The sequence below is a fragment of the Rhinoderma darwinii genome, chromosome 3 (assembly GCF_050947455.1).
Source record: "Rhinoderma darwinii isolate aRhiDar2 chromosome 3, aRhiDar2.hap1, whole genome shotgun sequence".
Taxonomy (NCBI): Eukaryota; Metazoa; Chordata; class Amphibia; order Anura; family Rhinodermatidae; genus Rhinoderma; species Rhinoderma darwinii.
In genome coordinates this window covers 402,771,139-402,789,296 of record NC_134689.1, presented here as the reverse complement: position 1 = coordinate 402,789,296, position 18,158 = coordinate 402,771,139, and the positions used below count along the sequence as shown (strand labels likewise).

At 42.9% G+C, this 18,158-nt stretch overlaps 1 protein-coding gene across 1 annotated transcript in view; it reads right to left on the bottom strand.

Annotated features, from left to right (window-relative positions):
- LOC142748398 (E3 ubiquitin-protein ligase Rnf220-like) overlaps positions 1 to 18,158 on the bottom strand; it is a 41,728-nt gene that overhangs the window by 11,707 nt on the left and 11,863 nt on the right. The window contains exons 5-7 of the mRNA XM_075855501.1: positions 17,992 to 18,034; positions 16,977 to 17,020; positions 15,721 to 15,817 (exon numbers count right to left, since the gene is read on the bottom strand). Of these exons, the coding sequence (XP_075711616.1) occupies positions 15,721 to 15,817; positions 16,977 to 17,020; positions 17,992 to 18,034 (184 nt within the window). The remainder of the gene's footprint in view (positions 1 to 15,720; positions 15,818 to 16,976; positions 17,021 to 17,991; positions 18,035 to 18,158) is intronic.

Genomic DNA, 18,158 nt, shown 5'->3' with positions numbered 1-18,158 from the left:
GCAGAGTACATCAGGGTATATGTAATATGTGAGGAGTACATCAGGGTATATGTAAGCTGTGCGGAGTACATCAGGGTATATGTAAACTGTGAGGAGTACATCAGGGTATATATAAGCTGTGAGGAGTACATCAGGATATATGTAAGCTGTGAGGAGTACATCAGGGTATATATATTATCTGTGAGGAGTACATCAGGATATATGTAAGCTGTGAGGAGTACATCAGGGTATATGTAAACTGTGCAGAGTACATCAGGGTATATGTAAGCTTTGCGGAGTACATCAGGGTATATGTAAGCTCTGCGCAGTACATCAGGGTATATGTAAGCTGTGCGGAGTACATCAGGCTATATGTAAGCTGTGAGGAGTACATCAGGGTATATGTAAGCTGGGCGGAGTACATCAGAGTATATGTAAGATGTGAGGAGTACATCAGGATATATGTAAGCTGTGAGGAGTACATCAGAGTATATGTAAGTTGTGAGGAGTACACCAGGGTATATGTAAGCTGTGAGCAGTACATCAGGGTATATGTAAGCTGGGCGGAGTACATCAGGGTATATGTAATCTGTGCGGAGTACATCAGGGTATATGTAAGCTGTGCGGAGTACATCAGGGTATATGTAAGCTGTGCGGAGTACATCAGGATATATGTAAGCTGTGAGGAGTACATCAGGGTATATGTAAGCTGTGCGGAGTACATCAGGGTATATGTAATCTGTGCGGAGTACATCAGGGTATATGTAAACTGTGCGGAGTACATCAGGATATATGTAAGCTGTGAGGAGTACATCAGGGTATATGTAAGCTGGGCGGAGTACATCAGGGTATATGTAAGCTGTGTGGAGTACATCAGGGTATATGTAAGCTGTGCGGAGTATACCAGGGTATATGTAAGCTGGGCGGAGTACATCAGGGTATATGTAAGCTTGGCGGAGTACATCAGGGTATATGTAAGCTGGGCGGAGTACATCAGGGTTTATGTAAGCTGGGCACAGTACATCAGGGTATATGTAAGCTGTGAGGAGTACATCAGGGTATATGTAAACTGGGCGGAGTACACCAGGGTATATGTAAGCTGTGCGGAGTACATCAGGGTATATATAAGCTGTGCAGAGTACATCAGGGTATATGTAAGCTGTGAGGAGTACATCAGGGTATATGTAAGCTGGGCGGAGTACATCAGGGTATATGTAAGCTGTGCGGTGTACATCAGGGTATATGTAAGCTGTGCGGAGTACATCAGGGTATATGTAATATGTGAGGAGTACATCAGGGTATATGTAAGCTGGGCAGAGTACATCAGGGTATATGTAAGCTGAGCGGAGTACATCAGGGTATATGTAAGCTGGCAAAGTACATCAGGGTATATGTAAGCTGTGCGGAGTACATCAGGATATATGTAAGCTGTGAGGAGTACATCAGGGTATATGTAAGCTGTGCGGAGTACATCAGGGTATATGTAATCTGTGCGGAGTACATCAGGGTATATGTAAACTGTGCGGAGTACATCAGGGTATATGTAAGCTGTGAGGAGTACATCAGGGTATATGTAAGCTGTGAGGAGTACATCAGGGTATATGTAAACTGTGAGGAGTACATCAGGGTATATGTAAGCTGTGAGGAGTACATCAGGGTATATGTAATCTGTGAGGAGTACATCAGGGTATATGTAAGCTGTGCGGAGTACATCAGGGTATATGTAATCTGTGAGGAGTACATCAGGGTATATGTAAACTGTGCGGAGTACATCAGGATATATGTAAGCTGTGAGGAGTACATCAGGGTATATGTAAGCTGGGCGGAGTACATCAGGGTATATGTAAGCTGTGCAGAGTACATCAGGGTATATGTAAACTGGGCGGAGTACATCAGGGTATATGTAATCTGTGCGGAGTACATCAGGGTATATGTAAGCTGAGTGGAGTACATCAGGGTATATGTAAGCTGGGCACAGTACATCAGGGTATATGTAAGCTGTGTGGAGTAAATCAGGGCATATGTAAGCTGTGCGGAGTACATCAGGGTATATGTAAGCTGTGCGGAGTATACCAGGGTATATGTAAGCTGGGCTGAGTACATCAGGGTATATGTAAGCTGGGCGGAGTACATCAGGGTATATGTAAGCTGGGCGGAGTACATCAGGGTATATGTAAGCTGTGAGGAGTACATCAGGTTATATGCAAGCTGGGCGGAGTACATCAGGGTATATGTAAGCTGTGCGGAGTACATCAGGGTATATATAAGCTGTGCAGAGTACATCAGGGTATATGTAAGCTGTGAGGAGTACATCAGGGTATATGTAAGCTGGGCGGAGTACATCAGGGTATATGTAATCTGTGCGGAGTATATCAGGGTATATGTAATATGTGAGGAGTACATCAGGGTATATGTAAGCTGTGCGGAGTACATCAGGGTATATGTAAACTGTGAGGAGTACATCAGGGTATATATAAGCTGTGAGGAGTACATCAGGATATATGTAAGCTGTGAGGAGTACATCAGGGTATATGTAAACTGTGCAGAGTACATCAGGGTATATGTAAGCTTTGCGGAGTACATCAGGGTATATGTAAGCTCTGCGGAGTACATCAGGGTATATGTAAGCTGTGCGGAGTACATCAGGCTTTATGTAAGCTGTGAGGAGTACATCAGGGTATATGTAAGCTGGGCGGAGTACATCAGAGTATATGTAAGATGTGAGGAGTACATCAGGATATATGTAAGCTGTGAGGAGTACATCAGGGTATATGTAAGTTGTGAGGAGTACATCAGGGTATATGTAAGCTGTGAGCAGTACATCAGGGTATATGTAAGCTGGGCGGAGTACATCAGGGTATATGTAATCTGTGCGGAGTACATCAGGGTATATGTAAGCTGTGCGGAGTACATCAGGGTATATGTAATCTGTGCGGAGTACATCAGGGTATATGTAAACTGTGCGGAGTACATCAGGATATATGTAAGCTGTGAGGAGTACATCAGGGTATATGTAAGCTGTGCGGAGTACATCAGGGTATATGTAAGCTGTGCGGAGTATACCAGGGTATATGTAAGCTGGGCGGAGTACATCAGGGTATATGTAAGCTTGGCGGAGTACATCAGGGTATATGTAAGCTGGGCGGAGTACATCAGGGTATATGTAAGCTGGGCACAGTACATCAGGGTATATGTAAGCTGTGAGGAGTACATCAGGGTATATGTAAACTGGGCGGAGTACACCAGGGTATATGTAAGCTGTGCGGAGTACATCAGGGTATATATTATCTGTGCAGAGTACATCAGGGTATATGTAAGCTGTGAGGAGTACATCAGGGTATATGTAAGCTGGGCGGAGTACATCAGGGTATATGTAAGCTGTGCGGTGTACATCAGGTTATATGTAAGCTGTGCGGAGTACATCAGGGTATATGTAATATGTGAGGAGTACATCAGGGTATATGTAAGCTGTGAGGATTACATCAGGGTATATGTAAGCTGGGCGGAGTACATCAGGGTATATGTAAGCTGAGCGGAGTACATCAGGGTATATGTAAGCTGGCAAAGTAAATCAGGGTATATGTAAGCTGTGCGGAGTACATCAGGATATATGTAAGCTGTGAGGAGTACATCAGGGTATATGTAAGCTGTGCGGAGTACATCAGGGTATATGTAATCTGTGCGGAGTACATCAGGGTATATGTAAACTGTGCGGAGTACATCAGGGTATATGTAAGCTGTGAGGAGTACATCAGGGTATATGTAAGCTGTGAGGAGTACATCAGGGTATATGTAAGCTGTGAGGAGTACATCAGGGTATATGTAAGCTGTGAGGAGTACATCAGGGTATATGTAAGCTGTGCGGAGTACATCAGGGTATATGTAAACTGTGCGGAGTACATCAGGGTATATGTAAGCTGTGAGGAGTACATCAGGGTATATGTAATCTGTGAGGAGTACATCAGGGTATATGTAATCTGTGAGGAGTACATCAGGGTATATGTAAGCTGTGCGGAGTACATCAGGGTATATGTAATCTGTGAGGAGTACATCAGGGTATATGTAAGCTGTGCGGAGTACATCAGGATATATGTAAGCTGTGAGTAGTACATCAGGGTATATGTAAGCTGTGCGGAGTACATCAGGGTATATGTAAGCTGGGCGGAGTACATCAGGGTATATGTAATCTGTGCGGAGTACATCAGGGTATATGTAAGCTGGCAGAGCACATCAGGGTATATGTAAGCTGGGCGGAGTACATCAGGGTCTATGTAAGCTGAGCGGAGTACATCAGGGTATATGTAAGCTGGCAGAGTACATCAGGGTATATGTAAGCCGTGAGGAGTACATCAGGGTATATGTAAGCTGGGCGGAGTACATCAGGGTATATGTAAGCTGGGCACAGTACATCAGGGTATATGTAAGCTGTGTGGAGTACATCAGGGCATATGTAAGCTGTGCGGAGTACATCAGGTTATATGTAAGCTGTTCGGAGTACATCAGGGTATATGTAATCTGTGCGGAGTACATCAGGGTATATGTAAGCTGTGAGGAGTACATCAGGGTATATGTAATATGTGCGGAGTACGTCAGGGTATATGTAAGCTGTGCGGAGTACATCAGGGTATATGTAAGCTGGGCGAAGTACATCAGGGTATATGTAAGCTGGGCGGAGTACATCAGGGTATATGTAAGCTGTGCGGAGTACATCAGGGTATATGTAAGCTATGCGGAGTACATCAGGGTATATGTAAGCTGGCAGAGTACATCAGGGTATATGTAAGCCGTGAGGAGTACATCAGGGTATATGTAAGCTGGGCGGAGTACATCAGGGTATATGTAAGCTGGGCACAGTACATCAGGGTATATGTAAGCTGTGTGGAGTACATCAGGGTATATGTAAGCTGTGCGGAGTACATCAGGTTATATGTAAGCTGTGCGGAGTACATCAGGGTATATGTAATCTGTGCGGAGTACATCAGGGTATATGTAAGCTGTGAGGAGTACATCAGGGTATATGTAATATGTGCGGAGTACGTCAGGGTATATGTAAGCTGTGCGGAGTACGTCAGGGTATATGTAAGCTGGGCGGAGTACATCAGGGTATATGTAAGCTGGGCGGAGTACATCAGGGTATATGTAAGCTGTGCGGAGTACATCAGGGTATATGTAAGCTATGCGGAGTACATCAGGGTATATGTAATATGTGCGGAGTACGTCAGGGTATATGTAAGCTGTGCGGAGTATACCAGGGTATATGTAAGCTGTGAGTAGTACATCAGGGTATAGGTAAACTGTGAGGAGTACATCAGGGTATATGTAAGCTATGTGGAGTACATCAGGGTATATGTAAGCTGTGCGGAGTACATCAGGGTATATGTAAGCTATGCGGAGTACATCAGGGTATATGTAAGCTGTGCGGAGTACATCAGGGTATATGTAAGCTGTGCGGAGTACATCAGGGTATATGTAAGCTGGGCGGAGTACATCAGGGTATATGTAAGCTGGGCGGAGTACATCAGGGTATATGTAAGCTGTGCGGAGTACATCAGGGTATATGTAAGCTATGCGGAGTACATCAGGGTATATGTAATATGTGCGGAGTACGTCAGGGTATATGTAAGCTGTGCAGAGTACATCAGGGTATATGTAATCTGTGCGGAGAACATCAGGGTATATGTAAGCTGTGCGGAGTACATCAGGGTATATGTAATATGTGCGGAGTACGTCAGGGTATATGTAAGCTGTGCAGAGTACATCAGGGTATATGTAATCTGTGCGGAGAACATCAGGGTATATGTAAGCTGTGCGGAGTACATCAGGGTATATGTAAGCTGGGAGGAGTACATCAGGATATATGTAAGCTATGCGGAGTACGTCAGGGTATATGTAAGCTGTGCAGAGTACATCAGGGTATATGTAATCTGTGCGGAGAACATCAGGGTATATGTAAACTGTGCGGAGTACATCAGGGTATATGTAAGCTGTGCGGAGTACATCAGGGTATATGTAAGCTGTGCGGAGTACATCAGGGTATATGTAAGTTGTGCGGAGTACATCAGGGTATATGTAAGCTGTGCGGAGAACATCAGGATATATGTAAGCTGTGAGGAGTACATCAGGGTATATGTAAGCTGTGCGGAGTACATCATGGTATATGTAAGCTGTGCGTAGTACATCAGGGTATATGTAAGCTGTGAGGAGTACATCAGGGTATATGTAAGCTGTGCGTAGTACATCAGGGTATATGTAAGCTGTGAGGAGTACATCAGAGTATATGTAAGTTGTGAGGAGTACACCAGGGTATATGTAAGCTGTGAGCAGTACATCAGGGTATATGTAAGCTGGGCGGAGTACATCAGGGTATATGTAATCTGTGCGGAGTACATCAGGGTATATGTAAGCTGTGCGGAGTACATCAGGGTATATGTAAGCTGTGCGGAGTACATCAGGATATATGTAAGCTGTGAGGAGTACATCAGGGTATATGTAAGCTGTGCGGAGTACATCAGGGTATATGTAATCTGTGCGGAGTACATCAGGGTATATGTAAACTGTGCGGAGTACATCAGGATATATGTAAGCTGTGAGGAGTACATCAGGGTATATGTAAGCTGGGCGGAGTACATCAGGGTATATGTAAGCTGTGCGGAGTACATCAGGGTATATGTAAGCTGTGCGGAGTATACCAGGGTATATGTAAGCTGGGCGGAGTACATCAGGGTATATGTAAGCTTGGCGGAGTACATCAGGGTATATGTAAGCTGGGCGGAGTACATCAGGGTTTATGTAAGCTGGGCACAGTACATCAGGGTATATGTAAGCTGTGAGGAGTACATCAGGGTATATGTAAACTGGGCGGAGTACACCAGGGTATATGTAAGCTGTGCGGAGTACATCAGGGTATATATAAGCTGTGCAGAGTACATCAGGGTATATGTAAGCTGTGAGGAGTACATCAGGGTATATGTAAGCTGGGCGGAGTACATCAGGGTATATGTAAGCTGTGCGGTGTACATCAGGGTATATGTAAGCTGTGCGGAGTACATCAGGGTATATGTAATATGTGAGGAGTACATCAGGGTATATGTAAGCTGTGAGGAGTACATCAGGGTATATGTAAGCTGGGCAGAGTACATCAGGGTATATGTAAGCTGAGCGGAGTACATCAGGGTATATGTAAGCTGGCAAAGTACATCAGGGTATATGTAAGCTGTGCGGAGTACATCAGGATATATGTAAGCTGTGAGGAGTACATCAGGGTATATGTAAGCTGTGCGGAGTACATCAGGGTATATGTAATCTGTGCGGAGTACATCAGGGTATATGTAAACTGTGCGGAGTACATCAGGGTATATGTAAGCTGTGAGGAGTACATCAGGGTATATGTAAGCTGTGAGGAGTACATCAGGGTATATGTAAACTGTGAGGAGTACATCAGGGTATATGTAAGCTGTGAGGAGTACATCAGGGTATATGTAATCTGTGAGGAGTACATCAGGGTATATGTAAGCTGTGCGGAGTACATCAGGGTATATGTAATCTGTGAGGAGTACATCAGGGTATATGTAAACTGTGCGGAGTACATCAGGATATATGTAAGCTGTGAGGAGTACATCAGGGTATATGTAAGCTGGGCGGAGTACATCAGGGTATATGTAAGCTGTGCAGAGTACATCAGGGTATATGTAAACTGGGCGGAGTACATCAGGGTATATGTAATCTGTGCGGAGTACATCAGGGTATATGTAAGCTGAGTGGAGTACATCAGGGTATATGTAAGCTGGGCACAGTACATCAGGGTATATGTAAGCTGTGTGGAGTAAATCAGGGCATATGTAAGCTGTGCGGAGTACATCAGGGTATATGTAAGCTGTGCGGAGTATACCAGGGTATATGTAAGCTGGGCTGAGTACATCAGGGTATATGTAAGCTGGGCGGAGTACATCAGGGTATATGTAAGCTGGGCGGAGTACATCAGGGTATATGTAAGCTGTGAGGAGTACATCAGGTTATATGCAAGCTGGGCGGAGTACATCAGGGTATATGTAAGCTGTGCGGAGTACATCAGGGTATATATAAGCTGTGCAGAGTACATCAGGGTATATGTAAGCTGTGAGGAGTACATCAGGGTATATGTAAGCTGGGCGGAGTACATCAGGGTATATGTAATCTGTGCGGAGTATATCAGGGTATATGTAATATGTGAGGAGTACATCAGGGTATATGTAAGCTGTGCGGAGTACATCAGGGTATATGTAAACTGTGAGGAGTACATCAGGGTATATATAAGCTGTGAGGAGTACATCAGGATATATGTAAGCTGTGAGGAGTACATCAGGGTATATGTAAACTGTGCAGAGTACATCAGGGTATATGTAAGCTTTGCGGAGTACATCAGGGTATATGTAAGCTCTGCGGAGTACATCAGGGTATATGTAAGCTGTGCGGAGTACATCAGGCTTTATGTAAGCTGTGAGGAGTACATCAGGGTATATGTAAGCTGGGCGGAGTACATCAGAGTATATGTAAGATGTGAGGAGTACATCAGGATATATGTAAGCTGTGAGGAGTACATCAGGGTATATGTAAGTTGTGAGGAGTACATCAGGGTATATGTAAGCTGTGAGCAGTACATCAGGGTATATGTAAGCTGGGCGGAGTACATCAGGGTATATGTAATCTGTGCGGAGTACATCAGGGTATATGTAATCTGTGCGGAGTACATCAGGGTATATGTAAACTGTGCGGAGTACATCAGGATATATGTAAGCTGTGAGGAGTACATCAGGGTATATGTAAGCTGTGCGGAGTACATCAGGGTATATGTAAGCTGTGCGGAGTATACCAGGGTATATGTAAGCTGGGCGGAGTACATCAGGGTATATGTAAGCTTGGCGGAGTACATCAGGGTATATGTAAGCTGGGCGGAGTACATCAGGGTATATGTAAGCTGGGCACAGTACATCAGGGTATATGTAAGCTGTGAGGAGTACATCAGGGTATATGTAAACTGGGCGGAGTACACCAGGGTATATGTAAGCTGTGCGGAGTACATCAGGGTATATATTATCTGTGCAGAGTACATCAGGGTATATGTAAGCTGTGAGGAGTACATCAGGGTATATGTAAGCTGGGCGGAGTACATCAGGGTATATGTAAGCTGTGCGGTGTACATCAGGTTATATGTAAGCTGTGCGGAGTACATCAGGGTATATGTAATATGTGAGGAGTACATCAGGGTATATGTAAGCTGTGAGGATTACATCAGGGTATATGTAAGCTGGGCGGAGTACATCAGGGTATATGTAAGCTGAGCGGAGTACATCAGGGTATATGTAAGCTGGCAAAGTAAATCAGGGTATATGTAAGCTGTGCGGAGTACATCAGGATATATGTAAGCTGTGAGGAGTACATCAGGGTATATGTAAGCTGTGCGGAGTACATCAGGGTATATGTAATCTGTGCGGAGTACATCAGGGTATATGTAAACTGTGCGGAGTACATCAGGGTATATGTAAGCTGTGAGGAGTACATCAGGGTATATGTAAGCTGTGAGGAGTACATCAGGGTATATGTAAGCTGTGAGGAGTACATCAGGGTATATGTAAGCTGTGAGGAGTACATCAGGGTATATGTAAGCTGTGCGGAGTACATCAGGGTATATGTAAACTGTGCGGAGTACATCAGGGTATATGTAAGCTGTGAGGAGTACATCAGGGTATATGTAATCTGTGAGGAGTACATCAGGGTATATGTAATCTGTGAGGAGTACATCAGGGTATATGTAAGCTGTGCGGAGTACATCAGGGTATATGTAATCTGTGAGGAGTACATCAGGGTATATGTAAGCTGTGCGGAGTACATCAGGATATATGTAAGCTGTGAGTAGTACATCAGGGTATATGTAAGCTGTGCGGAGTACATCAGGGTATATGTAAGCTGGGCGGAGTACATCAGGGTATATGTAATCTGTGCGGAGTACATCAGGGTATATGTAAGCTGGCAGAGCACATCAGGGTATATGTAAGCTGGGCGGAGTACATCAGGGTCTATGTAAGCTGAGCGGAGTACATCAGGGTATATGTAAGCTGGCAGAGTACATCAGGGTATATGTAAGCCGTGAGGAGTACATCAGGGTATATGTAAGCTGGGCGGAGTACATCAGGGTATATGTAAGCTGGGCACAGTACATCAGGGTATATGTAAGCTGTGTGGAGTACATCAGGGCATATGTAAGCTGTGCGGAGTACATCAGGTTATATGTAAGCTGTTCGGAGTACATCAGGGTATATGTAATCTGTGCGGAGTACATCAGGGTATATGTAAGCTGTGAGGAGTACATCAGGGTATATGTAATATGTGCGGAGTACGTCAGGGTATATGTAAGCTGTGCGGAGTACATCAGGGTATATGTAAGCTGGGCGAAGTACATCAGGGTATATGTAAGCTGGGCGGAGTACATCAGGGTATATGTAAGCTGTGCGGAGTACATCAGGGTATATGTAAGCTATGCGGAGTACATCAGGGTATATGTAAGCTGGCAGAGTACATCAGGGTATATGTAAGCCGTGAGGAGTACATCAGGGTATATGTAAGCTGGGCGGAGTACATCAGGGTATATGTAAGCTGGGCACAGTACATCAGGGTATATGTAAGCTGTGTGGAGTACATCAGGGTATATGTAAGCTGTGCGGAGTACATCAGGTTATATGTAAGCTGTGCGGAGTACATCAGGGTATATGTAATCTGTGCGGAGTACATCAGGGTATATGTAAGCTGTGAGGAGTACATCAGGGTATATGTAATATGTGCGGAGTACGTCAGGGTATATGTAAGCTGTGCGGAGTACGTCAGGGTATATGTAAGCTGGGCGGAGTACATCAGGGTATATGTAAGCTGGGCGGAGTACATCAGGGTATATGTAAGCTGTGCGGAGTACATCAGGGTATATGTAAGCTATGCGGAGTACATCAGGGTATATGTAATATGTGCGGAGTACGTCAGGGTATATGTAAGCTGTGCGGAGTATACCAGGGTATATGTAAGCTGTGAGTAGTACATCAGGGTATAGGTAAACTGTGAGGAGTACATCAGGGTATATGTAAGCTATGTGGAGTACATCAGGGTATATGTAAGCTGTGCGGAGTACATCAGGGTATATGTAAGCTATGCGGAGTACATCAGGGTATATGTAAGCTGTGCGGAGTACATCAGGGTATATGTAAGCTGTGCGGAGTACATCAGGGTATATGTAAGCTGGGCGGAGTACATCAGGGTATATGTAAGCTGGGCGGAGTACATCAGGGTATATGTAAGCTGTGCGGAGTACATCAGGGTATATGTAAGCTATGCGGAGTACATCAGGGTATATGTAATATGTGCGGAGTACGTCAGGGTATATGTAAGCTGTGCAGAGTACATCAGGGTATATGTAATCTGTGCGGAGAACATCAGGGTATATGTAAGCTGTGCGGAGTACATCAGGGTATATGTAAGCTGGGAGGAGTACATCAGGATATATGTAAGCTATGCGGAGTACGTCAGGGTATATGTAAGCTGTGCAGAGTACATCAGGGTATATGTAATCTGTGCGGAGAACATCAGGGTATATGTAAACTGTGCGGAGTACATCAGGGTATATGTAAGCTGTGCGGAGTACATCAGGGTATATGTAAGCTGTGCGGAGTACATCAGGGTATATGTAAGTTGTGCGGAGTACATCAGGGTATATGTAAGCTGTGCGGAGAACATCAGGATATATGTAAGCTGTGAGGAGTACATCAGGGTATATGTAAGCTGTGCGGAGTACATCATGGTATATGTAAGCTGTGCGTAGTACATCAGGGTATATGTAAGCTGTGAGGAGTACATCAGGGTATATGTAAGCTGTGCGTAGTACATCAGGGTATATGTAAGCTGTGAGGAGTACATCAGGGTATATGTAAGCTGGCAGAGTACATCAGGGTATATGTAAGCTGTGCGTAGTACATCAGGGTATAGGTAAGCTGTGCGGAGTACATCAGGGTATATGTAATCTATCCGGAGTACATCAGGGTATATGTAAGCTGTGAGGAGTACATCAGGGTATATGTAATATGTGCGGAGTACATCAGGGTATATGTAATCTGTGCGGAGTACATCAGGGTATATGTAAGCTGTGCGGAGAACATCAGGGTATATGTAAGCTGTGTGGAGTACATCAGGGTATATGTAAGCTGTGAGGAGTACATCAGGGTATATGTAATCTGCGGAGTACATCAGGGTATATGTAATATGTGAGGAGTACATCAGGGTATATGTAAGCTGTGCGGAGAACATCAGGGTATATGTAAGCTGTGCGGAGGACATCAGGTCATAATAGGATGATGTAATAATGGGGTAAATTAATAATAAAATGATCCCTTGATAGTGACGTATGATTTGAACCAATCCTTTATGCACAGGCCGGATTTTTGGGTGCAGGAGTCGCACTTCTAAAGGGTGTCCGTGGTATTGTACAAAACATCCGCACTCCAGTATTGCCTAATCTTTGACTTCTTCACTAGCCCCAAATGTAGCACAGACCCCAAAATGTCATAGTTTCCGCTGCATTTACAGGGTCTACCAGTGGGGGCTGCAATTAAGCACGTGGGGTTTTAGGTGAAGAACTGCTGCACATATAAATCAGTCTGGGCCGTCGTTTTGCATCATTGCGTTCTGAGAGTCATAACTTTTTATTTTCCCGTTGACGAGCTCTGTGAGCGCTTGATTTTCATGGGACTAGCTGTAGTTTGTATTAGTATCATTTTGGGGTACATGCGATTTTTTTGATCAGTTTTTATTCCATTTTTTGGGAGGTGAGGAGACCAAAAAACAGAAATTCTCTCACAGTTTTTTTTTAACATAAATTTTTAACGGCGTTCTCTGTGCAGCATAAACAACATGTTTACTTTATTCTGCGGTTGGATACGATTATGGCAATGCCAAATTTATAAAGTTTTTGTATGTTTTACTACTTTTGCACGCTAAAACATTATTTTATTTAGTAAAAAGCGTTTTTAGTGTCGCCATATCCTGAGAGCCATAAGTGTTTTCTTTTTTTGTCGACTAAGCTGTGTGAGGGCTTGTTTTTTGCGTGACAAACTGTAGTTTTTATTGTTACCATGTTTGGGTACTTGCGACTTTTTGATCACTTTTTATTCCATTTTTTTGGAAACAATGTGACCAAAAAAGGAATTTCTGCCATTGTTTTTTATTTACGTTTTTTACGGTGTTCAATGTGCGGGATAAATAATATTATATTTTTATAGTTCAGGCCGATATGAACGCGGCGATAACTATTATGTATAGTTTTGGTTTTTTTTTCATTTTTTCTATTTATAAAGGTCTTGATCAAGGAAACAGGGCGGGTTTTTATTAGATAAAACTTTTATTTATTTATTTTTCTAAAACTTTTTTTTACACTTATTAGGGGACTTGAAGATCTGATCTTCTGATCCCCTGTACAATACAATGCACCACTTATGTATGTACTTATAGTGCAGTGTATTGTAACTGTCATTTTACAACTGATAGTCAGTCTATTAAGGCAGGACCTAATAGTCTTTCGTCCCTGGCCGACCAGGAAGTCATTGCTAGGCTTCCTGGTTGCCATAGCAACCATCGGCACAACGCAATTTTTTTTGCAGGGGGCCAACAGGGTTCAGGGGTAGCCCCCTCCCTCTGTATGAATCACTTAAATGCAACATTTAAGCGGTTAAACGACAGCGATCGGAGAGAACAGTGATCGCCGCCGTTGCAGTGGGATGTTGGCTCTATATTACAGCCGACAGCTGCTGAAGATGAAGCGCGCACAGCTCCTGTGCCCGCTTCATCCTCAGGGCGTTTCTATACGCCCATTTGTGGGAAGGGGTTAATAAAAAGTTGTTTTTTTTTGTTTTTTTTACATGTCTTTCTCTGATCTCCTCACGGATTTCACAGAAATGAGGAGATCAGAGAAAGTGACAGGAGCTTTCTCCTGTAGACGACGTCACAGATGGCTGTGATTGGTCAGTCTCTGAAGACTGACCAATCACAGCAATCGCCAGCATGGGGGGCCACTGATTGGCCCCCAGGCCGGTAACAAAGACGGCTGGCTGTCAATGACAGTTGCCGTCGCTGTGTTATCACTATGTGATTTCACATAGTGACCGGTTATTACTGCTCCACAATTGTACAGCGCAGGTCCGCTTCAATAAGTGACGTGTGACGTACTATTGCTGCGCAGGTACGCAACAGGTTAAGGGGCTTTAATATCCACTAGGCACAGGAGCTAATAGTAGACCCAATGTCCTTCCCTTGAATACTGATGTATTATCTGTTATTTTTTTTAGCATTCATACATTTTACAGATCTGTATCTATAACATACATCAGTCCTTGCCCCGGGAAAGCTTAAAATCTGTTTCCTACATGAGACACTTGCAGAGACTATTATCAGTTTCATAGGAAACCAATTTGCATGTCGAGACAAATTGACAGGTTTGTATAGAAACCAGAGAAAAATCATGCAAAGAGAATATGAAAATGTCTTATGGTGTCCTAGTTAGAATTGAAGGTAAAGCTCTGTAAAGTAATCAACACAGAGAGGGATAATGTAATACTACAGAGGAATGTGGGGAGGCTGGAGGTTTTGGCAGAGAAACGATAAATTAAGTTTAATGTGGATAAATGTAAGGTTATGCACTTGGGCCGAGGAAACACATTTACAATTATGCATTAGATGGTAAAACACTGAGTAAAACTTCTATTGAAAAAGATTTGGGGATATTGGTGGACAGTACATTTACCTTTAGCAACCAGTGCCAGGCAGCTGCTGCCAAGGCAAATAAAATCATGGGATGCATCAAAAGAGGCTCATGACAAGCACATGGTTTTGCCTCTATACAAATCACTGGTCAGACCACACTTGGAATATTGTGTACAATTTTGGGCACCTGTGTATAAGGAGGACATGACTGAACTAGAATGGGTGCAAAGAAGGGCGACCAAGGTAATTAAGGTAATGGGTGGATTTCAACACCAAGAAAGGTTGTTAAACTTGGGGCTATTCAGTTTAGAAAAAAAAACGGCTTTGGGGCGATCTAACTGGACATTACAGAGATCTTTCTAATTATCTTTTTACACCTGGGACTGTAACAAGGGGGGATCCTCTACGTCTAGGGGAGAAAAAGTTTCACCACCATCACAGATGGAGATTCTTTACTGGGAGAGCACTGAGACTATGGGACTCTGTGCCACAGGATGTTGTGATGGTTGATTATTTGAGTTCAAGAAGGGCATTGATGCCTTTCTTAAAAAAATAATAATATTACAGGTTATGAGTACTAGATTCTGGAGCTGGGGCATTGATCCAGGGATTTATTCTGATATTTGGAGTCGGGGGGAGGAATTTTTCCCATAATGAGGCAATTGGAATCCACCTCATAGGAGTAGGAGAGGTGGATCTTCTCCAACAAACCATTTAGATAATTATTTTGTCTTTCTGATTTTAAAATTAGAATCTTATTGAACAGTGGATCCTTGGACCCCCATATAAATGGACCCCCATATAAAACCCTATCACAGCAGAGAAGACAATTAAAAAAATCGTATCCATCCCATGAAAATTTTCCAACAAGTCCAAAAATCTCCTTGGGTGATATATTTTTCAGAATTGTTTATTTCTTCCGACTAGACTAAAGTCCTCATACTTGTTGCAGGTCTTGTAACCGTTGCTCACCTGTTCCATGGGAAGATGCTTTCTCAGGGCTCCGCACCTCATCATCCCAGCGGTGTTCTTCTGTGGCATCAGTGTCTACTGGAACTCCTCTTAGAGGCTGCAACAAGACATTAAACAATACATGAGTAATAGACATGCATAGAAATACACTTTGTTGGGCAAAATTAAACCCTTAGGTCAGGCTGTCATAGGTTTGTCCATTGTGGCTTATTGGGGTTGAGTAATACACTGACATAGAACATTTTCAGTAAACACACTGGGGAGTCATCTAATTGAGTAAACCCAATAGTACTGGTAGGTTGTAGTTTCTTGAGATCAATGGGATTACCCATGTGTTAACATCACAAGAATACCCTGCTATCGCCATAAGATAACTCTTGGTATACCTACATACAGTAGGTTCCATAGTTGGTCACCTTGGTATATCAAGGATTCCATTCAGATCCTTGAGACGAAGTCCCTTCTTAGAATACATCTTCTTAATATGAATATTTACTTCTCAGGTGGCACTTAGTATCCGTACTTTCCTACATGTTTAGGACTAAAGTTGATATTTTACTAACTCCAGGGGGTGGAAACCATCTCTGGTCTTGTGGACCTCTCTATGTGCTCAGTAGGATGTGACTAGAAGGACAACTCAAATACTGTAGGTTAGTAGGCACTCATGGTTTGTCCATGTAGAAATACACATCTGGTACTATTAATACTGCCTTAGAGAGCACCTGTCTCCCTTTTTAATGTGTAAACAGTATTAGGATATTCAGTGATAAACGTATTGCTTGCCCCACCATGTTTTAGGCAATCTTATCAGGCTCAATAATGTGGTGATAATGTTGTTCTTAGGGGATTTCCAGGCATCTTCATTGATAGCCTATCCTTAGGGTACACATTAATGTGTAATCAGTGGGGGTCTGACTCCCGGACCCCTACCGCACCCCTACCAGTAACCTATTTCAGTCATAGCAGAAAATACGTACATGGGGCTTTTCCTGGTACTGCAGTTCAACCCTATTCAATATGGTATGAAGATGCTGCTTATTTCTGTATAATGTTTTTTGTTTATCAGGTTTATATAGTCATGTTCTGGCTATGCTCTGCCTATGGATCACCAAACTCCACTTCAAAACATCACATCATAAAAATGTAATCACAGTGTATTGCGAAGATTTTTGGAAAAATGTGAATGACCTCTAATCAAGTGATAATTAATTATCATTAAAATATTAATACATATGGAAATTCAATTCTCCACTCACCTCCTCAATATTTAGTCGAGCTCTCTTACATTTCCCAGCCCGTGCTGTACACCAAATTAAAAATAAGACAAGACAAGGTAAGAGTAATATTATTATAAATCAACTTTACAATAATTATGCATAATAATGAATCAGTGATATTTCTATGTAAGAATCATTTGACGCGATTATTTATACATCGTCTATGTATCGTCCCCACAAGTCAGTGCCATAATCTGTATTGTTTAAGCTATTGCTATTGTATATTCTACTAGTAGAAAGATCTTTTGTTAAGCAGTCTGCCTACAATGTTATATACATACTACACCACCTGCAAAAGGGTTCTTTACTGTAAGAGCTGCGGACAAGTGGAATATTCTACTTCATGAACTGATTTGAACAGAAACACCAGATTACTTTAAGGAAGGTTTGGGTGCGTTCTTAAAATAACACAATATGAAGGGGTTGCTTAAATTATTTGTCTCATCTCGACAGCACATTTTTTAAATGAATTGAGCCTGGAGGTCAGATGATTGGCGCAAGTTTGACTTCTGACACCACCAGCAATCAGCTGTAAGGAAGTTGTGCCTGGCTATATATTTCCCCTAATAATAGGGAACATGGTCAGTTCTTGCCTTAATAAGACAACCCTTTTCAATTCTTAAAAAGTGGCGGGGGCCTTGTTACAGATTTTATATAGTACCCAGGAGCTTCAGGTTATGCCACTGGGTCAGAAAGATCCAGTGTCCCATTTAGGACCCAATGTACTAAGGCTTATAAGGTTTTTTAACCATCTTCCTCTAGATCATTTAGGATTTGCTAGGATTACTATTTCTTTTCCACAAACCCCCACCCCTGCACCTTTTTTAAAACCATACTAACCTATAAAATTTGCCTCAATTCAATTTGGCAGGGCTCATGGTCTTTACATGTCTATTTTTTTGTTTTTTAAAAAGGACTTCAAAGAGAAAGTAGACGTGTCAGAAATAATAGAAATGGGCTTGTGTCATGACCGTGGAATGATGATTGATCTTACCTCCCAGACGTTCTTCTCTATTCCACCTAATCTGCTGAAAAAGCTAAGGGTTAAAGAGAGGGAAATAGTGAGAATTATGCAGAAACATATGCGTGAGAGGAAACAGTGAATGTAGGTATATAACTGCCCATATACCTTAGGGCTACCAAGATCCACCAACAATCTAA